Genomic DNA, 27,121 nt, shown 5'->3' on the forward strand with positions numbered 1-27,121 from the left:
TCTAATTCCGCCGAGGAGTTCTCTGATATCTCCCTGGTCCGACCTGGCGCCGTCACCACTCTGCGTGTTGCTCACATCCTCGGTAATATCAGCTGCTTTTTTAGGATTTAGAATTTTAGAATCTCAGCATGTTGTTTACTTCGATTTAACGATCGAAAATGGGATTTTCAAGTCACTTCACTCAATAAGTGCAAATAAGTCATTTAATACTAATAAATGCACAGAGCAGAAAACTTTCCGACCTCTCACGCTGCCATCTGTACTCCTCCTATATATGAATCTCTAATCTTATTTTATAGGTTCAACATTGCTGTAAATATTCTTCAGAGACCTCTCAGATTTCATCTAAGTTGTTTACCTTTTATAAATCTTCCTTCAACACACTCGTGCTCAGAGAATCTGCACAGATATCTTCAGCTCCAGTGGTTTGTGTGTCGTCTTCAGGACACGCCCACAGTCAGGAGAATCTCATGAATATTCATGTCAGTGTCACTCAGTGCAGCCAATAATATTTCAGGATATACCTGTAGATCACACAGGTGTGTTTTAGTGAAGTGAAAGAGTGAAAGAGCTCAGATTGTGTTCCTGCTGCACAAGAGCGTCTGTACTTCTGCATGTGAGTTTAACACTTCTACATTACGCTGATTTGTGGAGATGATGAAGGGTTTATATGTGTGAGTGTGATTTAAATGTCTGATCCTGAAGATCAAATCCTCCAACACAGATTAAACACTGAGTCAAACACGCTCATTTAAACACTGTGTCTAAAAGCTTTATTTTTAATCCCTTTACAGTGTTTGTGCTCTTCTATATCAGACTGACTCAATAGTGTCCAATAATTCAGCATTAAATATAACTCTAAACATTCAGAGTCACCAAATCAAAAGTAAAGTTAAAGCAGACCTTCCAGTTGAACAGGAAGAAAAGCTGCTGAAAACAACAAGCTGACGATCCTTAAACAACACTGCATTTAACCCTTTACTGTCAGAGTAACTCATTAACCAAAGAGCCTCTTTAGTAGAGAGACATTTTAATACTCACTAAATCAACAATTGGCTGAACCTGAACTTCTCTTGATAAACTCTATATAACATGCATTTACCTTAAATCAAATGTGAAACAGCTGAGATGTCAGATCAGGGTTAAACCAACTGCATTCATGTTAAGGACTATATATATATATATATATATATATATATATATATATATATATATATATATATATATATATATATATATATATATGTGTGTGTGTGTGTGTGTGTGTGTGTGTGTATGATTGTTTGCTGAAAGCTCTGCTAATGTCTGCATTGGTGTTTTAGCTGCAGTATGGCAGAGGAGCGAGTAAAGGACTCTCTCTCAGAGAAACACAGGTATTGACTCTGTTTTTACACCATTATTTCAACATGATAACAGACAGATCTTCAGTCAACTATTAGTCTGTGCTGAATTAAACTGAACAAACTCATATTGTCTGATAAACTCTTGTAAAGGAGACTGAAGATTCTCCTGCAGTATATTCCTCTGGTGTGTTTGTGTGTTCAGTGTGAGATCAGGATCATGTGTGTCCAGCTCTGTGTCTCTGAAGAGTGACCGGTCTAAAGATCCTCCACCAGGGTTCAGTGGGGAAAGAGCATCATCTGCTCAAAGGTATTGTGTGTTTTACATTATTGCTCACACATGGTGTAAAGCATCAATTCAGTAGAGAGAGTCATTTCTGAATAAATCAGTTGTTTAAATTAATCAAATGACTTTAGAGATTCATGAAGACATTTACAGACACCTGGCGTCTTATTCAGAGGATATTTCAGTCAATATTAATATCAGATTTCTGTCAATTATTTCATTTGTGGAGCATGAAAGATGTTTTGAAGAAGTTTATAACTAAACTGTTGTGTAAATATATCTAAATAAAGGTGAAGCTTTTGAAGGTAAATGTAGCTGTGTTGTTTTGTGGCTAAAAATGTGTGTAATAATGAACTATAAATCAAACTTTCAAAGCTACTTTCTAATAATGACTTTGTGGTTGACAGGGCTTTCTAATGACAGAGACAATTGACTGTGATTTCTCAGCTAAATATAACTGAAAACTCAAGTAACAAATCTGTCCACTGTCTCCTTATTATGAGCACTACATGTATTATTTTCAGTGTTTGTAAGATATATCTGTATGTGTTTGCCTGTAAATGTGTAATTACAGTAGTTTTATCTGTTAACAGTGTTGAATATGAGTCAGATTCAGGAGACGAGACTCACAGGAGACACAAGAGCTTCACAGACAATCTCCAGTCCATCTTCCAGGTGGGAAAAACTCATTTATTATAAACAAATAAAATAAAAACAGTTATTTACAAATATACTGCTTAATTCAAATGTCGAGCAATTAATTTATTAAGGAATAATTGACTTCAGTTCATTGAATTATTATAAAATAATGCACAACTGTGATACTCGTGGAGTCTCCGTTACACCTCTGTGTGCATTATTTTCTAATAAATGAACAGATTAGTCAATTATTCTGCAAATCCCACCAAGTCATTTTTTATGTAATTGATGTCTAAATGAGGATGGCTTGACTAAAGGCTGAGTTTGTGCTTTTGGTGAAAATCTAACAGTAGTCCAAATCTAGACTAGTCATCAATACAAAGATTATACAGACTTCACACATGTAGTCATTCTGTATCTGTGAAATAATGAACATCATTCAGCATTCATAAATGTGCTCAATGCCTGTCTGAACCTACTCCATCTGAAAACAACTGCACACCCTATAAAGCACAGTCCTGTAGTATAATGTTGTATAATGTATTTTCAATTGTTCAGTTGTTTGTGCATGTTCTCTTTTCTTCACTCATAGAATCTTGAGAGTAAAATGATCAGATTTCTGAAGAATGAATTGGAGAAATTTAAGAAAATCTTAAAAGAAGAAAACAGACAAGAGTTTGTGAAGGAGTTTAATGAGAACAGAAGCATTATCACAGAAGCAGCTCTTGATCTCACACTCTTGTTCCTGAGAGAGATGAAGCAAGATCAAGCTGCTGATACTCTCCAGGGTAGGAGACTCATGGCCATCTGTCAAACTGATACTTACTAATATAGCTGGAAAAGTCAAGACTAAATCTCTCTGTTTCTTTGCTCCTGTGTTTAGGCGAGCTGCTCTTCAATAATCAGCTTAAATGTAGCCTGAAGAAGAAATATCAAAGTGTGTTTGAAGGAATTGCTCAGCAAGGAGACTCCACACTTCTGAATAACATCTACACAGATCTCTATATCACTCAGGGTGCGAGTGAACAGGTCAACACTGAACATGAGATCAGACAGATTGAAGCTGCTTCCAGACGTCATCAGTCACTAGAGATACAGGTTGAATGCAAACATTTGTTTGAAGCAGCTGAACAAGACGAGCGGATCAGAACTGTCCTGACAAAAGGAGTTGCTGGCATCGGGAAATCAGTCTCTGTGCAAAAGTTTGTTCTGGATTGGGCTGAAGGGAAAGAAAATCAAGACATCAGCTTCATATTTCCTCTTCCATTCAGAGAGATGAACTTAAAGGAGAAAGAAAGACAAAGTTTAAAAGACCTCATAACTCAGTTTTTCCCTGAGACTAAAGGACTGAACCTTACAAGAAACACACGATTCAAAGTCCTGTTCATCCTTGATGGATTGGATGAATGTCGTCTTCCTCTGAACTTTGCTGGTAATGAGACGTGTGGTGATGTATCTTCAGCAGTCTCTCTGGATGTTCTCCTGACGAACCTCATCAAGGGAAATCTGCTTCCTTCTGCTCTCATCTGGATCACCAGCAGACCAGCAGCTGCCAGTAAGATTCCTGCTGACTGTATCGACCGGCTGACAGAGATACGAGGATTCAATGATGCCCAAAAGGAGGAGTACTTCAGAAAGAGACTCACAGATCAGAATCAGGCCAGAGAAATCATTGATCACATTAAACAGTCAAAGAGTCTCTTTATTATGTGCCACATCCCAGTCTTCTGCTGGATTTCAGCCACTGTTCTCCAGAACATACTGAAACTGAAACACAGGGCTCATGCTGAAACACTGCAGGAATCTCCCAAGACTCTGACACAGATGTACACACACTTTCTCCGCTTTCAGATCCAGCAGAGCAGAAGAAAGTATGATGGAGAAAACACAGCAGATGTCTCCTGGGATCCAAAGCTCATCCTTTCACTGGGTAAACTGGCCTTCCAGCAGCTGGACAGAAACAATGTGATCTTCTATGAGAGCGATCTGAAAGACTGTGGCATTGACGTCTATAAGGCATCGGTGTACTCAGGCATGTGTACCCAGATCTTTAAGGAGGAGACGGGAATCATTCTTGGTACCATGTACTGCTTTCTTCACTTGAGCATTCAGGAGTTCATTGCAGCCCTTTATCAACATCTGATTCTAGACAGCGACAAGAAGCATGGATTGTTTTTACAGATAAGCAAAAATAAAGGCGTGACCGATTTCCTGAAGACAGCAGTAGACAAGGCTCTGGAAAGTGAGAATGGACATCTGGACCTTTACCTTCGCTTCCTTCTCAGTCTGTCACTCCAGTCCAATCGACAACTCTTACGAGGCCTGTTGACACAGCAGGATGACAGAGACCAGAGCAAAAAGAAAATAATTGCCTACATCAAGCAGAAACTTGAAGGGAATCTGTCTCCAGAGAGATCCATCAATCTGTTCTACTGTCTGAATGAACTGAACGATCAAACTCTGCTGAAAGAGATTCAGTCTCACCTCAGTAGTGGAAGTCTGTCATCTGCTCGCCTTTCACCTGCCCAGTGGTCTGCTCTGGTCTTTGTGTTGTTGACCTCAGAGGAGGAGCTGGAGGAGTTTGAGCTTCACAAATTCCAGAGATCAGACGAGTGTCTCATCAGACTATCAGCAGTCATCAAAACCTCCAAAAGAGCCTTGTAAGTCCTTATTTCTTTCATCTAAGAAATAGACATTAGCTGATATTAAATAATACAATACATAATTTTAATGAACATACACAATATTGATATTGTCGGCACTTTAAAATACTGTGAATAATTGATTATTATTTAATATTTCATTTCATTAATTACTCATTAAGAGTCAAAAATATGCTCGAGGAACACTCCTGATGGACATAGATCTGGGAAGTGGCAGGGCTCTATATATATATATATATATATATATATATATATATATATATATATATATATATATATATATATATATATATGAGAGTATATACATGTGTGTGTGTGTGTGTGTGTGTGTGTGTGTGTATATATGACAGCGCTCTATATAAATATATAAACAAAAGTCCATAGATGGGAGGGGGCCGTGAAGACTCCTGCGGAAACAGCCAAGGGTGGCGAGGGATGACGAGGGGGCTTGGATGCAATTCCAATTAACTACTTGACTGGTGGAGAAACAAAGTCTAGAAGTAAGGAAAAAGAGCAGGGAATGTGGCTGGGTCATGCCCTCTCCCTTGAGTAGATGTGGGTTGATGGCTGGCGAGAGTCATCTGGGCTTCTTTGAGGTGCCTTTGGCTAAGACGTATGTATGTCTTGAAGGCATCGGATGACTACCTTCCCAGAGTCTGGATTTGTTGTTGTAAAAGCCCTTTGTGTTTATGTGTTTTATTAAGGCTGAAAACAGCATTGATACGTTTAGGGCCGTATCTGAGTCCACTAGGTACTTTCAGAGGTGTATCCAACTCTGTGAGCTCATAAACTGACTGAGCCGAGCCCAGTTTGATGAACTTTTTCTTAGTGTCGGCTGGAAGATTTCCCCCAGGACTCCCAACATGAGGAGTAGGTCACAATCACGCCCCCACAAGAGGAAGCTTCTGATTGGTTAACCCTCTGGGGTCTAAGGGGGTTTTGGGCTCTGCAGAAGTTTGGACATGCACTGACATTTGTGTTGTTTTCAGTATCTTAAAAACATATTAATGGCTAAAGTGTGATAACACTGTAAACAGCACAAGTTAGGCTACAATAATACCTAAGCAGCATGTTTGTATGTGTTTGTGTTTTTGAGAAAGAAACATTTATGCGTGGTTAGTGAAAAACTAAAATTTTGAAGTCACTGAAAGGCCATGAAACACACAGAGAACATTTGTGCACAAGACTTTTGAGAACTGGATCTTGTAGTCTAGTGTTTTTGCTTCAAAATGATGTGAGAATCATCTTGTTCACTTCCTCACAGAAAACAATATAATGAATTAAAATTTCTAAGTCACTTTTTAAGTGAAATTGGTTTATGCGAGAAGGCGTGAACTATCATTACTATGCAGTGAGTCACACCTGAGAAGACAAAGACCTGCATAATGAGCTGAATAATGAGCCATCAGACGGGTATATGACTAGGAGGGAAGAGTTTCAAGAAGGAATCAGAGAAAAGTTTATATACTTTTTGTTTGCATGTTTATTTAAAATATATTATTCACACAAAATAACTGGAGATACACTTGTGAGAGTCAGTACACTGAATAAAACTCTGCAAACTGTTAAACTTACACATAGCAAATCTACTGATTTATTTATTTATTTATTTATTTAGTAAATGAAGAGTTTAGTTGCAAAAGGAGATATTTCCATTTTAAGAAATGTTGGTTATTTGACATTATTATTTACGACATCAACAGTCAAGTTCATTCACAATTTTATACATTAAACTATTAAGCTCAGTGAAGTCCAGGAACACAATATTCTTCAAACCCAGGATATTTTTTATTTAACTTTATGTCTTTAAATAGTTTATAAATAAGTCATAAATCATGCCAAAATGCAACATATTATCTCAACATTGTCAAACATCTTAAATTGGTTAAAAAAACAATACATCATTAATATATGGAATAGTATATACAAAGATTGATTAATAATAATACGATTCTGAGTTAGTTTTGGTATTCTGATATTAGAGCAATGTTATTTTAAAGAATGATGATTAATCCATATGCGATAATGAAATCTTTTTTCAGCAGCTTTTGGCGCAAGTGATCATCCTCTCACTCGGTATTCACAGTAATTATTTAAAGAATAAACTTACAAAGGACACTTAGAAATGTAGTCTTGCAGACAGGTATCCTGTGATGGGGAGCAGCGCAGGAAAAAGGCAGTATTTTAGGCAGGTAAATAGAATGCCCTTGTGTCAATGATCTGTTTGCTCAATAAAGAAAGACAGAGTTTCTTCATCCTGCAAAGTTGGATCAGCTATGATGGGGTGGAATGTGGGATTGAAATGTTGATGTTACAGTAGGTGAGAGTTCAAAGTGGCTATTAACGCCGCGGCTGGTACCGCCGCCGTTTGAAATAGGTGCCGCTCTGTTTTTAGTGTATGACCGCAGTTTGTGAATGAGCCGCCAGGGGGCGCAAAGGGACGGGATGCGAACGGACAGAAATAGATCATACAGCTACTGTGCTTGTAAATGATATTAAACAATAAGTCAAAGCATTATAATTCCTTCATTAATCATTTAAAATTTGTTAACACGCTTTATTGTAAACTTTTTAAGTGCAAAGAGGATTCGTTTTGGAAAATAGAATTGAAGAAGTAAAAGACAACTAAAATGAAAGCACAAACATTTAGTACAAATAAGTAGTCTTAAATAAATAAATAAATAAATAAATAAATAAATAAATAAAGCAGCCTAAATATAGAAAGATGTTCAGTGTTTGCTATTTTGATAGGACTAAGACAAGACATTTTCATTTATGTTTTATTTCTGTTTTTATTTCCATTTTCGTTGTTGATTATATTTTACTATCTTATTTATGTCTCAACAATTGTACATAAACGAATAATAAACGAATAATGAAAATAAATGAATAATGAAAATAGGCCTAAATAAATTATTTATTTAAAGACATTGCCGTACAGTACGTGAAACACTGAGAAAAATAAATTGACCTACCTTAAGCAGATCACTAAAAGTATAATAAAATTATTTTTGCCGCAGGACATAAATTAAGTCTTGCAGGTTTATTTTTAATAATTTAGTTTCAGTTCTGTTCATTTTTTTTTCAAAACGTCAATGTTCTCCTTTAAAGTAGCTATAACTGTTGTTTTGTTTTTTTTTTGTTTTTTTTTTTACTTATGGCTCAGTATGTTTTGTATTTTAACTTCATATTCAGTCACCTTGCAAATGTGTGTGAAATATAATGCCGCATAACCGCGGAAAAAGAAGAAAAAACTGTCGAAGGTTAGAGCTAATTCATCAAAATAAGCTATATTAAAATACAACATTTATGTTAATACAGGCAGAGTGTGAACAAACTCAAGGCTAAGATATGCGCTTGCCTTTTAATGCATTTGCGGCCTTTAGGCTACAGGCAACTATGTATAATAATGTTTTTTTTTTCTTGTTTTTTTTTTTGTATGGTAAAGGACAATACACATTATGTTATTGATGTAAACTTAGGCTAAAACTTACCATTGATAAACGTGACCTACCTCAAGCAGATCACTTAAAGTATAAAAAAATAAAGTAGGCTATATATATATATTCTTAATAAACTTCACAGCCACAAATATAAAAACAACTTGTATTAAAACTGGGCGAGGATTAGAAAGAATACGATGCTTGTTATATATAATTTAAATTTTGATTCCAATTTCTGCAAGCACATTTTTTCACTCGCTACTCTGCCAGAAACTTCGCCGCCGGAGAGCACCTCAATAATGTAAACATTTGTTTAAAGATGGAGCGCAAGATGTGCCGAGTGGCAACATGTGAAGAACGATGGCAAAGCTAAGTGTGATTATTGTAATAAACTAAGTTATAAAGCAGAGTCCCGACCAACAGGACTAAGCATATGCGGTTGGCTCATTCTTCACGAATATAGAATTAAAATAATGGCGCGTTAGGTTCACTAAGCAGCGCATTCTCTCCGCCTCATCGTTTAACCAGCGGGACACGCTGCTGAAGCAGGAGAGACACTCCGTCATTCATAATCTTAGCTGATGTATCGGAGTCGAAAGAATATATCAAAGAGGAATTTTCTTTTAACAGTCCCGATATGTTTAATCTTTTTATTTTATTTTTTTTTTCGTGTCATTTCTCTTCAGCAAATTAGATATTTTTTAAAGCTGCTTGATTCTTTTAAAACCGAAAGCAGGGCCCATAGTGTTTTTCCATAAGATACTCCTTTATGAATGTTTTAATTTTTTTATTAAAGTTTTTAATGTGCTTTTTGATAGTTTTATTTTATTTCAAGCAGCATCTAAATGCGAATTTATCCTCAAAACTTGGCATGAGAGCGATGCAAGTCATGTGTGGCATAATTGCCTTTTTTCCCTGCGCGTGCGAGATCAATTTCTGATCTTTTTGCAACTAAAATGAAAGCATAAACATTCAGTACAAATAAGTAGTCTTAAATAAATAAATAAATAAATAAATAAATAAATAAATAAATAAATAAATAAAGCAGTCTTTTAACCTAAATATAGAGAGATGTTCAGTGTTTGCTATTTTGACAGGACTAAGACAAGACATTTTCATTTATGTTTTTATTTCTGTTTTTACTTAAATTTTCGTTGTTGATTATAGTTTACTATCTCATTTTATGTCTCAACAATTATAGATAATAATAAACGAATAATGAAAATTAATGAATAATGAAAATAGGCCTAGATATATTATTTATTTAAAGACATTGCCGACATTGAGCTTAAGTTGAATGCAGCTTCATCAAAAGCAGAAAAAAATAAAATAATTTGACCTATTTTAAGCAGATTATAATAAAAATATTTTTGCCGCAGGACATAAATTAAGTCTAGCAGGTTTGTTTTTTTAATACTTTAGTTTCAGTTCAGTTTTTTTTTTCAAAACGTCAATGTTCTCCTTTAAAGTAGCTATAACTGTTGTTTTGTTTTGTTTTTTTACTTAATGGCTCAGTATGTTTTGTATTTGAATTTGACGCGTCAGAAAAAAAAAACCGCTGAATCTCTGCAAATATTTGGTTAACTTATAAAACAAATGTATGGTTTAGTGATGTTAGTAATGCATAGAAAAATGCAAAGCAGAATTATTAAAGTTATTATTTCATTGATCTGAACATAACCATTTATAATATAATTACTAACCCGTCGTCTAAAATATTAAAATAATAAAATAGTCTATTATTTTATTCATGGCTAGAGCTTGATTAAATTGATTAACAAGCCATGTGCTTTTGTTTGTTTGTTCTCGGTACTGGGTATACGCAAAACATTTTCTAAAATGTCAAGCAGTATTTGTCTATAGAGCAGCATTTTGCTAATTATAATAGTCCTTTATATTTATATACATGTGTTTTTGCATATTCGTTATTTCACTTGATGCATTCGTTATTTAATGTTTGAATACTGAAATAAAAAGCCATCGTTTAAAAGGTTATTTCACCATCAAAATGTAGCCTGTTATATGTATCATTAACGTTTTATATAAAACTGCTGTGCAGTGTAAATGGGACCTTAATACAGTTTAAAGCGAAGTTGTCTGTAAGGATGATGGGCATGGCATGTCTATTGTTGTGGCTCGCGTTGTGAATATTAGAAACTGTCGGGTGAAGGCTTTATGGTCGTGCGGAATTGTCTGCTGCTGTCATGGCTCAGCAGGCAACACCCTATTCAGCTAGGCTATGTTCGGTGTTTGTATGTACAAATTCGTTTTGGCGAATGCTAGAGCGTAATAGAGATATTTTAAATAACAAGTATAGTTCAGTCCAGAAGTTGCTGTGCATAGAAACATTTATTTTCATAAGGCCCCATTTGCGGTTTGGTTTTAAAACGCATAGGTTTTGCTACGGTTACGCCATCCGTCCTCGGGAGTTTTGGATTTTGTGTAACCATGTTTGTGGAAAACACTTGAGGGTGGAGACATACCCCTTCCCCCGTCTCATAACCAAAAGCTTGTCTTTCAGGTGTTAATGGGCATCGAGACCGAAGTCATGTCGCATTTCCACTGTCGGCCTATAGCTCGCAGCGCGTAACGCAAACCCAGCCCCCAGAACGTCCCCCGAGTGTTGGCATCGTGCATCCGTTAATAACTCGGTAGAAAATGTATTTTATAACATCCTCATTTAGACACAGTCAAACATTCAGCCCAAATGCACTGGAGAGACCTGAAACGTGTTCCCAAAAATGCTCTGTTTGCACGATTTGATTATTATCATCATATCCAAATACTTTATAAATAATATTCTTAACCTTCTCTGGTGTTTATTGTTTTTAGAAAATATCTAAAATCTTTTAAAAGAAAATATCTTGTAAAATAAAAGTTTGATTTGGCTTTAACGGTTTTATTTATGTATAGGCCTACCTAAACTGTTATAGCTTGCTTTTGCTTGTTTTATATTGGTTTATTTATTTAATGCGATATTATTATATCCGATAATGTAATTCTTTAAATTATATTTCAATGTGGCTTAGGCTTATCAAGATATGACACTTGTTTTGAGTCTACAAAAGGTAATTTGTAAAGTGTTATGTCTTTCTGTTGTATTCATATGGTGTATTATCTGCAAAATAAATAACAAAAAGAAAGAAGCCGCTAGCAGCATCCACAGAGCTGTGAAGAGAGCGCTCTTTTGCTCGGTCTCTCACACACAACCTTTATGTCTGCTGTGTCTTTAATATGGTGTGTAGATTATTATGCGTTATTGAAACATCAAGGGGGACGCAGCAAAATCACTTATAAATTAAAATTGTATTATTCTATGCAACAGCCTTACATTTAAAACGGAAACATAAGGGCGATTTTAAGCAAAAAGACCTCAGCCTATAAGTCTAGATGTTTTATTTTCCTTTTTATTTATTTGTTTATTTGTTTGGCGCATGTGTGCGATAGGAAAACTATAGTGTAATTACGGCAAGCCATCTTTCCCAGACTCGGGGCAAATTCCTTTCACTCCGTCCCGAAGCCCCAGCTGGCCCTCCTGCCATCCACTGCGTAAAACATATGCTGGATAAGTTGACGGTTCATTCCGCTGTGGCGATCACAGACTAATAAAGGGACTAAACCGAAAAGAAAATGAATGAAGAATGAATGAATAAATTAATAATAATAAAATAAAAATAAGGTAATAATCTTTAAACACAAATTCCGCGTAAGCGACCTTTTTATTTTTAGAGATGGTACATTTGAATTGCCTCTTCCCACTTCCCCCACCTCAAAATTGAAAGTTGCAAAGAGAACTATAGCTCATTTACACCTTGATGTCTATAGCCTCAATAGCAAAGAGCACAGCCCATTCACACCTCAACACAGAGCAAGTTTAGCGGAAGAATGTCAAATCAGAATCACGCAGATGAAGCACACCAGCTACTAGCCTACTTTCATGAAACTATTAAATGTGTATTGTCATAAATTTGCTTATTTACAGCAGCTTTTTTCGCGCAACAGAATTGCGGCGTTTGGAAGCCGTCAATGAATAAAAACAGGGTCAATAGTGAAATCGGCTTTTCATTGTATCCCTATTACCTATATCAATGCATTGAAGGCCTTTTATGGTGTCATCACGATAGAATAGCCTAAGTTATATTGAAATAATTTAAAGAACAAAGTTATAAAAACTCACATTACATAAATAAACAATTAAAAATATGTTTAGGTTGTCTTTATTTAATTGCCCTCGTGATGATGGTGTGCTTTATCATTATGTGCGTTTTACTTATAACGTGATTCAAATGATGGATCTGCGACAGAGAAACTAGGGGTTTTGGGAAACATGCATCACTATATCCTTTTTTCCCCAAACTGTGCATAGTTCAGCCGCAAGTTACTGTACGTCTTTTTTTGGAAAAGCACCCCATGTCCGCTAGTGCCGCGCGCCTCTTTCTCTGGTCAAAAATGAGTTGATTTTTAAAATAATAAATATATAGATTAATTAAATTTTCAGCAAAAGAGACATTTATTTCATATTTCACTATGCATTTCATCTGATCTTTATAGCTTAATTAAACACATATTGTCAAAACCCACACATAGGCCTACTGTATGAAAATGAAAAGGGCATTTTTTGTTATTATTAGACTACTATTTATTTGTTGCCTAGGCTATTTAGGGGTTGGGGGTTGTTGTTGCGCGAGTACTGAAGAGCGGTGTTGACGTGGTGTTGTCAAGAGCGGTGTTGTTGCGCGCCTACTGAAGGGCGGGACCGAGGGTGTGCCGCGTCGCGGGGGCACTTTTGATCATTTTGGAAGGGCACTTTCTATCCAAGACTAAAAAGGGCATGTGCACTGCACAGGTTGAGCCCTATGTGTGCACGTGCCTGTCTCGGAGTATTTAGTGCACTTGATATGCAGCTCCGTCTCAATCAGCTGCTGAGGGCACAGCCGCTTCCCCACCGGCAGCCATGTCCGCTGCCCTCTTCTAACATGTTAGAAAATACTGCAAATCAAGCTGTCGGTATCTCCCCGCGGTTGAAATTGTTCATTATTCGAAAAAAAAAAGAATAAATATCAGTGAGCAAGCTTTCTAGATTTATTTTAGGCCTATATTCAGCTGTTTTAATCTTGCAATTCTGATAACTTTTAGAGATAATGTCTGTTTTTATCAACTTGTCTGTCATTTATTTCTCATTTGCTACTTATTTTATTAATTTGTTGATGTTAATATACTACATATAGTCTTGTATATGCATCTAAAATCCTTTGGCATTCAAATTTGCTTTGAACTTGAAAGAGAGAAAGAATCTGATTTTACCCGTCAGAGCACATTGCATATGCCTTTTTTTAAATAACATTTATTTAACAAATATTTTAGCACATCGAAAGTAATTAAATTACCTGTCTTTTGATTAAAACCTTTATGCAAAAAGATCAGAAAAAAAGGCAATATATGCGACATGACATCGCTCTCATGCCACGATTTGAGGATAAATTCGCTTTTAGGCGCTGCTTTGAATAAAATAAAACTATTAAAAAGCACATTAAAGACACTCATAAAATAAAACATTAATAAAGGAGTATTATGAAAAAACACCAATTGACGGGCTCTGCTTTCGGTTTTAAAAGAATCAAGCAGCTTTAAAAATATAATTTGCTGAAGAGAAATGACAGGGAAAAAAAGATTAAACATATCGGCACTGTAAAAAGAACATTCCTCTTTGATATATTCTTTCGACTCCGACACATCAGCTAAGATTATGAACGACGGAGTGTCTCTCCTGCTTCAGTAGCGTGTCCCGCTGGTTATAACGGAGGAGGCGGAGAGAATGCGCTGCTTAGTTTCGGCTCGATATATTTAATTAAAAACTAACACCGAGCTGCTTATAACGCTCAAAAAAGTTAAACTAAAATGCACAACTCTTGTTGGTTGCACCTGCGGGATGCACAATGAACCTAACGCGCCATTATTTTAATTCTATATTCGTGAAGAATGAGCCAACCGCATATGCTAAGTCAGTCCTGTTGGTCGTGACTCTCTGCTTTATAACTTATTAGTTTATTACAATAATCACACTTAGCTTTGCCATCGTTCTTCACCAAATATAGCCACTCAACACATCTTGCGGTCTATCTTTAATGTTTAGATTATTGAAGGTGCTATTGATGTTTTGAGAAAAAAAAGTTAATAGTACTGAAACTAAATTATTAAAAATAAACTTGCGGGACTTCGTTTAGGCTATGTCCTGCGGCAACATTATTTTTATTACACTTTAAGTGATCTGCTTGAGGTAGGTCACGTTTATCAATGGTAAGTTTTAGCCTAAGTTTACATCAATAACATAATGTGCATTGTCCTTTACCATACAAAAAAAGTAAATAAAAAAAAACATTTATTTATATAGCATTTATTTTTAAATGCATTAAAAAACAAGCGCATATCTTAGCCTTGATTTTGTTCACACTCTGCCTGTATTAACATAAATGCTGTATTTTAATATAGCTAATTTTGATTAGCTTTAACTGACAGCCTTTTCTTCTTTTTCCGCGGTTATGCGGCATTATATTTCACACGCATATGCAAGGTGACTGAATATGAAATTAAAATACAAAACTTACTGAGCCATTAAGTAAAAAAACAAAACAAAACAACAGTTATACTTTAAAGCAGAACATTGACGTTTTGAAACAAAAAAACGGAACTGAAACTAAATTATTAAAAATAAACCTGCCAGACTTAATTTATGTCCTATTTTCATTATTTATTTATTTTCATTATTCATTTATTATTATGTACTATAATTGAAACATAAAATGAGATAGTAAAATATAATCAACAACGAAAATGTAAATAAAAACGTAAATTAAAAACATAAATGATAATATCTTGTCTTAGTCCTATCAAAATAGCAAACTACATCTCTCTATATTTAGACTAAAAGACTGCTTTATTTATTTATTGATTGATTTATTTATTTAAGACTATTTGTACTGAATGTTTATGCTTTCACTTTAGTTGTCTTTCATTTCTTTAATTCTATTTTCCAAAACGAATCCTCTTTGCACTTAAAAAGTTTACAATAAACCAGGTAAACAAATTTTAAATGTAAGTTGAGGTGATCGCAAGTTCACAACTGTGAGGTGATGTGCTCTACCGGCAGGATAATATTTTTTTGCTGTTTTTTATATGCGCACGTTTAAGATTTAAGATAATAACATTGCCATGATAGTCGAAGAAATCAAAACATTATTTTCACCCCAACGCAATTTAATCGGGCACTGAAGGCTAATAACTTAATTCTTATATTTGCTTTTTGACTTCTCACCATGTATCTTTTCTACAGCATAGTATAGTGTAAGAGCATGTCTATTACCAGAAAAACTAAATTAAAATTATATTTTAATTGAACACATCACATCACATACAGTAAGCTACGCCTACAGAACAGTCTGTTTAGCATTGTGAAAAGGCAAAGCTGAATATCTGTGGTTAAAGTGCCACCCAGCGGTCAAATGCTGCTGGCGCATCAAGTACCGCCGTCGCCGCGGCATGAATGGCGGCACAAGGAACACATTGTAGTAACATCTGTATATATAGTTTATTTTCAGTGTTGCTTTCATCACTGTAGACTGAACTCATGAACACTCAACACTGCTCATTTCTCACTGCTGATTGTGTTGCTCTTTGTCCTCTACACAGGCTACAGGGCTGTAAACTCACTGTTAAGTGCTGTGAGAGTTTGTCTTCAGCTCTACAATCCCCAAACTGTGTGCTGAGAGAGCTGGCCCTGAGTGACAATGACCTGCAGGATTCAGGAGTGAAGCTTCTCTCTGATGGACTGAAGAGTCAACACTGTAAACTGGACACACTGAGGTAAATGATTCTCCACTCTACAACAGTAAAAGTGTTTTGATTGAGATGGAAATGTCCAGATATATTAAGAGCATTAGTGGAGAAACTGCAAAATGCTGCTTCTCAAATGAAAGTTGCTCTTTTTCTTAATCAGTTCAGGAAATCAGTGTATTTTAATGATTATTTTAATTAATTACCTCTAAATCTTTATTTATATTTTATATTTTAATGATTATATTTATAGTTTATCTGTGAATTGGTTTATTGGAAAGATATATTTAGGAATTTGTCAGATGTTTTGGTCATTCTGACAAAAAAAAAAAAAAATTGAAACAAGAGAAGCAATGTGGATGAGGTCTGAGGAGGTTTCTGGACCCGGCAGCAGGTTTGACAGGCTCTGATCATTTGCATTTTGCAGGTTCATAAATATATAAAGTTTCGTGTTCCTCTTATCTAAACTCAAATTTTGCGTTTTTATTTTACATTAAACATGTTCAGGAATATATTAGATGACATTTAATATTCAGTTTTATTTAATAACAATAGTCAATAATTCTAATTGACACAAATTCCAATAGTTTTGTCATATTATTAACCTCATAGTTTGTTTTTACATCAGATGAATGACTGAAATCACACTGTTAATGTAATCTGTGTTCTTCTTTCTCAGACTGGCCATGTGTAATCTCACTGTTCAGTGCTGATGTGTTATTTTAGTGTTCCCTTTATTGTTTGAGCAGTATATATATATAGTTTATTTTCAGTGTTGCTTTCATCACTGTAGACTGAACTCATGAACACTCAACACTGCTCATTTCTCACTGCTGATTGTGTTGCTGTTTGTCCTCTACACAGGCTACAGGGCTGTGAACTCACTGTTCAGTGCTGTGAGAGTTTGTCTTCAGCTCTACAATCCTCAAACTGTGTGCTGAGAGAGCTGGACCTGAGTAACAATGACCTGCAGGATTCAGGAGTGAAGAAGATCTCTGATGGACTGAAGAGTCAACACTGTAAACTGGACACTCTGAGGTCTGAGTTTAAGTATCTGATTGATTGATTAATTGATTAATTGATTGATTGATTTTTTTGTTTGGTTTTGTTACATCAGATCACATTAACAGTGTGGTTTTTAGTAATGTGTGTTCTTCTTTCTCAGATTGGTCACATGTAATCTCACTGTTCAGTGCTGTGAGAGTTTGTCTTCAGCTCTACAATCCTCAAACTGTGTGCTGAGAGAGCTGGACCTGAGTAACAATGACCTGCAGGATTCAGGAGTGAAGAAGCTCTCTGATGGACTGAAGAGTCAACACTGTAAACTGGACACACTGAGGTAAATGATTCTCCACTCTACAATAACTACAGTCAGACAGTTTCATATTAGAGCTCTTCATGCTTGAACATGTTAACCCTGGGTGATACTAAACCCCAGATAACAGGAATTCTGGTTTATCAGTGATTGTGTTTCACACTGCTCATACTATACCTGTAGTTAACCCTCAGGGGTCTGAGGTGATTTTGGGACCCCTGAGATGTTTTGACATGCCCTGACATCTGTTTTGTAGAGATAAATATTATGTGTGGTTAGTAGGTTTTAGAGAAACAAATGTAGCTGAAATAAGATCCATAAACCAGACTGAATGTGCCTGAACAAGAGTTTAGAGTAAGCAGTCTTGTAGACTAGAATATTTACTGCACAATTATGTGAAATTATTCTGTTCTCTCATTCAGAGAAAACATTACAATGATCTACATTTTGTTAAGTTTGTTTTGGGTGATCTCAGCTGTATGTGTGAGTGACAATGCTCATGAATAATTCACACCTGAGAGACAACAGACACTCCCCCACTCACCCATCAAGGGCAGTGTACAGCAATGTCCATCTGCAGAAGCTAGCCCAAACTCAATGCTTGTTGTGTTACTGCTGTGTGACCATGTAAACACTCTGGGTGAACAATATACAGTGCTCAGCATATATAAGTACAGCCCTCACTAATCTCTCTTTTACATTCATATTTTAATAGAAAGCTCCACAGTATTATATATGTGCATATACAATAGATTAGCCAAATCTGGAGCTCATCTAACAAAATAACTCATGATAACGGTCCAAAAACTAGTACACTCAAACTTATATGTTTATAGAAAAATATTAAATACAAAATTAAACAGAGGAAAAATCAAGAGAAGCAAAACAATGAAAAATTTTGCTGAAACTTTGAAGTATATTGTTTTGCAATATATATATATATTATATTTAGCCTGAATTTAATTGTATTATTTTTTAATTTCTGAATATGTTTGGTGACTAAAATATGATGTTCATGAATAAATCAGTTTAATAAATGTGTTCTGTTTAAATGCAGCAGAATACACTGCCTATATTGACTGAGAAATGGAGGAAAGTCTTGGTTTTCAGAATGGGCTGTCCTCCATTATGCTGAGCGCTGTATGTGACTTATACAGCCGCACATATAATATATATTTGAAATGGTGTAAAACGTGTTCGCCAAACTCTCTTGTGCATTAATCCAGCATTTAATAATCATTTCTGAATGAGTCTGAGACACTGAAGTAGAGGAATGACAAACGCTTTAAACACAAGAATAAATCAGATTTAAAGATGAAAAACAATTACTGTAAATCTAAATCATATTTGAAGAGCTTTAATATAGATTTCACTAATAGTTGCAGTCTCAGTTCACTGTTTGAAAACTTTACCAGGTTCAACTACAGTAAAATAACAAAAAAATTATATAATAACAGGTGTAACGTGTCATGCTCTGTACACTTCTACAGATGATGTCGAGTCCTTGTTGAGTGTGTGTGTGTTTGCTGATGTGATCAATAAGGAGAGCTGATCAGGATGTGTGTGTTCATCACTGCTGTTGACATGAGCAGAAACAGCAGTCAGCATCTTCACAACACAAAGAGATGTGTGATTGTCCAACTGTGTGATGTGGACTATTGCTGTGTTTGTAGATTGTCTGGCTGTATGGTGACAGAGGAAGGCTGTGGTTTTCTGTCTTCAGCTCTGACTTCAAACCCCTCACACCTGAGAGAGCTGGATCTGAGCTACAATCATCCAGGAGATTCAGGAGTCAAGCTGCTCTCTGAACAACTGGAGGATCCAAACTACACACTGGACAAACTCAAGTATGTGGAGCAGCACTGGCCTTGTGCTTTTACACTGAATGGCTTTAAAAAGACACTAGAAAGCTCTTTTGTGATCAGCTTCAGTTTTCTGTGAGGGTTATGGGGTGAGGACAGACAGAAGATACAGCTTGTAGAGTATTCCAGTCATGTCTATGAAGAGCAAATCATTGAGTGTGAAATGAATCTCCTCTGTAAATGTTGGAGTGTATTGGCTCAGTTACAGTGACATTAAGCGGGACACACTGTACAGTTTCAGCATTTGAGCTGAGCAGAGAAACTTCTTCCTCCATTTCTGCTGAAGAATCCTACAATATCAGGTCAGGAATAGGGTTGGGGATTGAAGATGGATTCAGATTCTGGAATCAGACACTTGGATTAATGTTCAGACTCTTGTTCTAAAATCAACATCTGGATTCCTCTTCTCTGTGCACACATGTGTATTTTTCACTTGCTAATCTGTCAGGAACTTGGGTGCTGGCGAGCAGCTTTAATAATCTGAACATAGTTTAGAGATGGACTGCAACATGTGCTCAAAGGCTGCATGTGCTGAAGAACGATGGCAAAGCTAAGTGTGATCACTGTAATAAATGAATGTTGCAGCAGGGTGTCTCCATCAACATGAGCAGTATCTGCGCTCGCTTCACCAACAGCAGAGGAAAAGAACGCACTGTGTTACATTCATTGTGCATCCCGGCTCAACCAACAAGTGTTGTGTGTTTTAGCTCAAGAGTTTGGAGCGTGTAGCTGAGCGGCTCAGTGCTAGCTTTAGCTTATTAGCTGAGGGGGAAACTAAACAGCTCATTCTCTCCATCTGTGTGTGTTTACAGTCTGGATCATGGAGGACACACGAGGATTACAGCAGGACCACGCAAATGTAGGACTACACACACACACACACACACACACACATATGCACACCCACACAAACACACACACACACACACAATCACACACACATAGATACACACACTCACACACGCGCTCTCTCTCTCACATACACACACACACACGCACTCACACACATCTCTCTCTCATACACACACACACACACATGCACACACACAAACTCCCCCCTCTGTGTCTCTCTTTCTCACAAACACACACACACATGCACATACACGCACACAGATAAACACACACACACACTCTCCCTTTACACTCTCACACACACACACACGCACGCTTGCATGCACGCACACACACACACACACACACTCTCACACATGCACACAAAAACATTCACAGACACACTCACTGTATCTCTCTTTTTCACACACACACACTCACACACACACACACACACACAGCTGTGGTTGTAAATGTGTGTGTTCTTGTGTTCAGATGTCTGTTTCCTCACTCTGGATCCAAACACAGCAAACACTCAACTCATTCTGTCTGAGGAGAACAGAGAGGTGAAGAGTGTGAGAGAGAATCAGCCGTATCCTGATCATCCACACAGATTTGATGATTATCATCAGGTGTTGTGCAGAGAGAGTGTGTGTGGACGCTGTTACTGGGAGATTGACTGGAGTGGAGATGATGTGTGTATATCAGTGGCATATAAGAGCATCAGGAGGAAGGGAGGAGATGATGAGTGTAGGTTTGGATATAATGCTCAGTCCTGGAATTTGATCTGCTCTTCCATCGGTTCCTCATTCACACACAATGACACAGAGACTGGTCTCCTAGTGGAGCCGCTCAGCAGTAGAATAGGAGTGTTTGTGGATCACAGTGCAGGAACTCTGATCTTCTACAACATCTATAGAGACACAATGAGCCTCCTCCACTCAGTCCAGACCACATTCACTGAGCCGCTCTGTGCTGGGTTTGGGCTTTATGATCCTGGATCATCAGTGAAACTGAGCTGAAGACTGACGAGAGATTTACCCAGAATCCTCTGCAGGAGCAGTCAGCAGCTGTGTGTGTGTGTGTGTGTGTGTGTGTGTGCGTGTGTGTGTGTGTGTGTGTGTGTGTGTGTGTGTGTGTGTGTGTGATGCATGTTTGTCTGTGTGTGTGTGTGTTTGAGAGAGAGAGTGTGTGTGTGTGTGTGTGTGTGTGCTCGTACGCATGTGCTCACTACTGTGTGTGGGAGAAAGAGAGAGGGTTTGTGTGTGCGTGTGTGCGTGCGTGCGTGCGTGCGTGTGTGTGTGTGTAAGAGTGTGTTTTTTGTGTGTGTCTGTGTGTCAGAGAGAGAGAGTGTGCTTGTGTGTGTGTGTGTGTGTGTGTGAGAGAGAGAGAGAGAGAGAGAGAGTGTGTGTGTGTGTGTAAGAGAAAGAGTGTGCGTGTGTGTGTGTGCGCAGGTATACTATTGTTTGTGCATGTGTGTGTGTTTTCACTGCTGCGTGTCTGTGTGTGTGTGTGTGTGTTCACTGCTGCGTGTCTGTCTGTCTGTCTGTCTGTCTGTCTGTCTGTCTGTCTGTGTGTGTGTGTGTGTGTGTGTGTGTGTGTGTGTGTGTGTGTGTGTGTGTGTGTGTGTGTGTGTGTGTGTGTGAGAGAAGAGAGTGTGTGTGTGTGTGTGTGCTTGTGTTTACTGCTCTGTGTGTGTGTGTGTGTGTGTGTGTCACCATTCACACTCAACAACAGTCACTGCATTTGTCAAGTTACAACAATATGAACGTCACAGGGTGGAGAATACAGTGACGGGGTGAAGACCGTAACAGGGTTGAGGAGACACTTTCATTTCAATGTTAATTTGTTTTAATTAATCTGAAATTAAATCTAAGACTAAACCAAAACACTTCTTTATTTCAGTAAAACATTTAGGCATTGATCACACTGAGATGACATTAAACTTCATTAAACCAAACTACAGTCAGAATTCAGAACAGTGAAGTGCTGCAGGTAACTGGAGCGTTAGTAACCTTTACAAATGCTGATAAAGGCCTGTGTTCCCGAATATACTGCTGAACAGAACCTGCAGTGAACAGCAGCAACAGCTACATCATGACTAAACCTTTATTTCCTGGAACATCAAGAAAAACTGCAGCAGAAAACAGTCTTCTTAATGAAAATGCTTAATAATAAAAATAACATTATACAGCCAGACGGGCTGCTCTGTGCTCTGAGTATTTCAGAAACTGCTGATCTACTGGGATTTTCACGCACAACCATCTCTAGAGGAGGAAATATCCAGTGAGCGGCAGTTCTGTGGGCGCTGATGCCTTGTTGATGCGGTCAGAGGAGAATGGCCAGACTGGTTCCAGCTGATAGAAAGGCAACAGTAACTCAAATAAGCACTCGCTACAACCGAGCTCTGCAGAAGAGCATCTCTGAACACACGACACGTCCAACCTTGAGGCGGATGGGCTACAGCAGCAGAAGAGCACCAGATATTCCTCAACCTTTTGACAGCTGAAGCCTCTTTATCTCTAATATTAATATGAATTCTGCCCTTAATGACCCCCTCTCTAACGTTGGCTAATTGTCACATGACATAGAGATGAGCAAATGAACTGTTTACATAATTAAAGTCTTTTTCACTTCACATGTTCTGATTTGATCAGCTTTAACTCATGATGAAACTCGGGACACATTCAATATAAAATCTGCTGCTGATACGGGCGCCATGTCTGAGATAAGATTGTGTCACAGTTTCAGTGGAAACACTGCTTCAGATATTCTCTCAGTGACTAAATAAAGTTATAGTCAGTGTATATTTACTGAAATGTTCTTGATAAATTAGGAGAAAATCTCAATCCTGTTACAAGTTTACACCCTGAAACAATGAGATGAGTGACGGGGTCGAGTGTGATGGGTTGAGTTACTGAAACAAAATGGCCGCTGCTCCTCGTGTGGTTTAAAAGAGAAGGTCCACATGACAGCAGTTAAACTAGAATATGTCATATTGTTTGGACATTAAGAAATCAATCATACTCCATCTTAGTTTTACGTTACAGGGTTGAATTGTTAAGCTTGACTGTACCCTTCCTAACCATAATAAACCTTAAATAATGTAAATAAATGACAATATATCTCGCCTCACAAACTTAAAGCAGGACTTCCAGGACTGAGAGAAATAAACAACTATTAACTGAAGTGAAAGCACAAGCGGCCGGCACTTCTGTTGACATACAGTACATGAAGGGCTCTGTCCGTGAGAGCAATAGTCTTGACCCCCCAGTTCTGTGTTCTGCTCAGTTGCTTCAGCTCTTCTGTGACTTTTCTTGACGTCTCAGCATCATTCTACACTTTTCGTACAAGCGAGCTTCCCCTGAAAGAAGATTTTATTAGTTTTTATTTAAGGCCTTGGTGCTTTCTGTCCAGCCAATATGTGTCCAGATGCAGTTTAATGTGCATGTCGATTGAACTCCTTCAGCATGAACCCATCAAAATAAGCGGAGTCAGCAGTGTGCTCTTCCTCCTGAAACATTACTCCATGCTCTTTCAGTTTAATGTGTTTATAATCTATTTATTTCATGAAAATGTTATTTATGAAAGTGTTTTTACCTTTTCTGTTAGATTAATACGATGAGCTTTAAACACTGACAGTTCTGAGCTTTATAATGGCAACAAACTGCAACCAACAGTTCTGGTTCAGGGTTTAGTGGCGGCTTTCTGAAGTGGAGCAAGGAAAATGTCCAGAACACATCAGCTGACACCCGATCTCAATTCAGTTTAGAAACTCAAGAAATGTACAGTCGCCTCAGAGATCTAATGAAGCTGGAATATATTTATTATTCATTCATTCATTTTCTGTTCGGTTTATTCCCTTTATTAATCAGGGGTCACCACAGCGGAATGAACCACCAACTTATCCAGCACATGTTTTACACAGCGGATGCCCTTCCAGATGCAACCCATCTCTGTGAAACATCCAAACACACTTATACACTACTGACAATTTAGCCTACCCAATTCACCTGTACCTGTAATCTTTCCATTGTGGGGGAAACCGGAGCACCTGGAGGAAACCCATGCAAACGCAGGGAGAACACACAGAAACGCCAACTGACCCAGCCAAGGCTCGAACCAGCGAGCTCCTTGCTGTGAGGTGACAGCACTACCTACTGCGCCACTGTGTCGCCTTATCTGAAATCTTATATGCATAAATGTAAATATATTAAACGTGACCTCCTGTACTTTTGTTTTGGCATCTCAGCGCTCACCCTGGGGCTGATGTGTTCAGACTCAGCATCAGTTGAACATCTTTAATCAGCCGCAGGTCATCTAGAGGAGCTTTAACACATGAGCTGTTCACACTTCTGTATGGTCTATATCAGAAAGAGGGACGGTCGAGTTCTGCTGGAGACCTGCACATAGAGGAACACATGGACATCAGACTGCTGATCAATCTGCACAGGAGACGATGAAGAGGAGGAAGACAGATGATGGAGGAAAAGCTGAAATAAATCTATTATCAAGGGAAATATTCAGACAGAATGATGAGGAGTTTAGGATGAAGATATGAAGAGACGACATTTATATAACATTAAAATATTAGTGGAGACAAATAAACACGTGTGTGTGTGAGAAACAGAGAGGAGGAAGTGATGTGAACTAGACTGAGGTGAGGACACACTCCACTAAACTCAACACTGACATTAATGGAGTTCAGGAACAGGATTAATGTGGAGACTGTAGAGTTCTAGAGAACATGTCAGATTTGATGGAGGACATATGCAAGAGAGGAGGAAATTGATTAAATATGTAAATAATAATGGACATGAAGAGACGTTCAGAATATAGATTGTGACAGTACTGTCTCTTCTTCCAGTGAGACCTGGTCAAGATGGCAGGCAGCACAAACAGTTTCACATAAGAATGGGATCCTATTGATGTTGATTCAGCTATAATAATAAAATAATACACTTTATTTATATTGCGCTTTTCTCAAACTCAAAGCACTAACAAGAGCATCAAAACACAGAAGAACATCAAATACACACAAAGTAAGAATGATAATAATAAATATACATATGAAAAGAAGGCCTCATATAAATATTCATTTCTTTATTTATAGGCCCAGGGCAGGCTGCGCTGAGTATTTTAAATAAGTGGGTTTAAATTAAACACAATAGGATCGTTGGCTGTGCGCGAGCAACATCTCAGGTAGACAACTCTTTTAAGAGCTGAACTAAAAGAAGTTTCAGGGCAATAAGTCTAGACAATACGGTCAGCTGCAATGCCTATTTCACATGCGTTTTCCAACACAACAAGACTTTCCAGACTTTCTAAAGTTTCTAATTCACTAATTAAACACAAACGTATAATTGATAATAAATAATGTGTTGTAGTTCAGACTAACAGATGAGCTCGCTGTCTGTGCGTCGCAGTAATAGTGAACTTGACATTTGCTCTTTGTGACTAAATTATGTTAAACAGCGGCTCCAGTTCCATATAGCACATATAAATATTGCAAATAGGCTACTATTCGCTGCTGCCAGCTGTTTGCATTTTATTTTATGCATTTACTGTTGCATGAACTAATAAAAAAGGGAAGAGCGCTGGTAAAGAGCGTGATGCGCACAGAAATTCACCCATTCTGAAGTAAGTTCTCTTTAACCTAATAGGGTATATGCCGAGCTAGTGCTGTTCCCATGCTGATACACTTCCGGTGACCTGTTATTGTGAACTTTTTCCCATTTTATACGGTTCCTTATACAGCATCGATGTTGTGATGTCATTAAAATACAATCAGTTAAATAAACTTTAGCATTTATTTAGTTGTTCAAGCGTAAAACGAGACAAAAAGCCGTTTACTCGCACACTCCCGTCAGAATCGGCAGGCTAGCGCAGAAGCTCCACTGAATATACTGGGGTAAAATAAATGCTCATATTATAAAGATATGGCGGGGGAAATGTCATTTAATGCAGTGCTTCTAGTACAATCTGAGACCAACCTTAAATCTGATATCACTCAGCTAGTGGAGATCACGGATTTTTAAAGAAATCAGATCTTAAACGCACCGGATTTTGCATTGGCATTCAATTCGCCGGAAGCGCTTAACCCAGGTTAATGGCAAATTTAAAGTCCTATTAGCATGCTCTGGCATATACCCCATTCTTCTTAAATTGTAGAAAATCTTTAAAATGACAGGCCTTTAATCAAGCCTTTTCCATCTGGAGAATTACAGTTATTAATAGCTTAGTCCTTATTAATGATCAGTTAATAAAACACATCATTCACAGATCTACTGAAGAATAAGACGAATGCGCAATAACTATAATATTTTTACACTCTACAGCTTTACAGTGCGTGCGTCAAACATGTGTTCATTGATGTAAGCCTGCTAACTGATCAGATGACAGAATATGTAAACTTAGTTAATATATATATAATTAAATAATAATAATAGTTCAAATCCTGCGTGCTGCTCCACAGAGGACTCTTATTTTGAGGGCTACGTCACGAGCTCAGATTTGGTTGACCAATCAAAGGAAAGTTGGCGTTTCAGCACCGCCTACATGTGTATAATCAATTTTGAAGTCGTTTATCCGTTTTCCTGCCCTAAATTAAAATAATTTAAATTTAGCCAAAATCTCGTTTCTTCAATTCTGGTGAGCAAATGAAAAACGGAAAAACGGCCGCTTTCTTCATTTTATTGTTTTGTTTCAGGACGGATATGAACTGGACGGAAGATACCCTGACTCACATGGTCTCCATTAGGTTGTGGGTTGTTTCTCTGAATGTCTTCAAGCAAGCGTTCCTGTTCTTGTTGGTCTTTTGACTAATCATCTGACCGCTTTTGTTCTGATCTGTAATATGAGGAAAAAGCAATGATGTTACAAAAGTGTTGCATGAAATTTAACAAGAAGAAG

At 37.4% G+C, this 27,121-nt stretch overlaps 1 protein-coding gene across 3 annotated transcripts; it reads left to right on the forward strand.

Moving 5' to 3' along the window:
* Positions 1 to 535: 535 nt before the first annotated feature.
* Positions 536 to 22,847, forward strand: si:dkey-27n6.1. 3 transcript variants are annotated; one of them, XM_088649589.1, is made up of 12 exons: positions 536 to 616; positions 1,323 to 1,373; positions 1,546 to 1,650; positions 2,220 to 2,301; positions 2,858 to 3,053; positions 3,149 to 4,925; positions 16,058 to 16,231; positions 17,066 to 17,239; positions 17,367 to 17,540; positions 19,190 to 19,363; positions 20,191 to 20,237; positions 20,705 to 22,847. In XM_088649589.1, the coding sequence occupies exons 2-12, from the start codon at positions 1,330 to 1,332 to the stop codon at positions 21,229 to 21,231; spliced, it is 3,474 nt and encodes a 1,157-aa protein (XP_088505715.1). In that variant the 5' UTR covers positions 536 to 616; positions 1,323 to 1,329; the 3' UTR covers positions 21,232 to 22,847. The 3 variants fall into 3 exon arrangements, with proteins under 3 accessions (XP_088505715.1, XP_088505716.1, NP_001137523.2); XM_088649590.1 differs by lacking the exon at positions 17,066 to 17,239; NM_001144051.2 differs by lacking the exons at positions 536 to 616; positions 16,058 to 16,231; positions 17,066 to 17,239; ... (2 more) ...; positions 20,191 to 20,237; positions 20,705 to 22,847 and having other exon boundaries at positions 1,277 to 1,373; positions 3,149 to 5,003.
* The last annotated feature ends 4,274 nt before the right edge of the window (positions 22,848 to 27,121 follow it).

Source organism: Danio rerio, chromosome 4 (assembly GCF_052040795.2).
Source record: "Danio rerio strain M-AB ecotype USA chromosome 4, GRCz13ab, whole genome shotgun sequence".
Taxonomy (NCBI): domain Eukaryota; kingdom Metazoa; phylum Chordata; class Actinopteri; order Cypriniformes; family Danionidae; genus Danio; species Danio rerio.

Coding starts and splice junctions, on each gene's coding strand:
- si:dkey-27n6.1 (XM_088649589.1), top strand. CDS start 1,330: ATGGCAGAGGAGCGAGTAAAGGACTCTCTCTCAGAGAAACACAG. Junction 1,374..1,545: donor TCTCTCTCAGAGAAACACAG/GTATTGACTCTG, acceptor TTGTGTGTTCAG/TGTGAGATCAGGATCATGTG. Junction 16,232..17,065: donor TGTAAACTGGACACACTGAG/GTAAATGATTCT, acceptor TCCTCTACACAG/GCTACAGGGCTGTGAACTCA.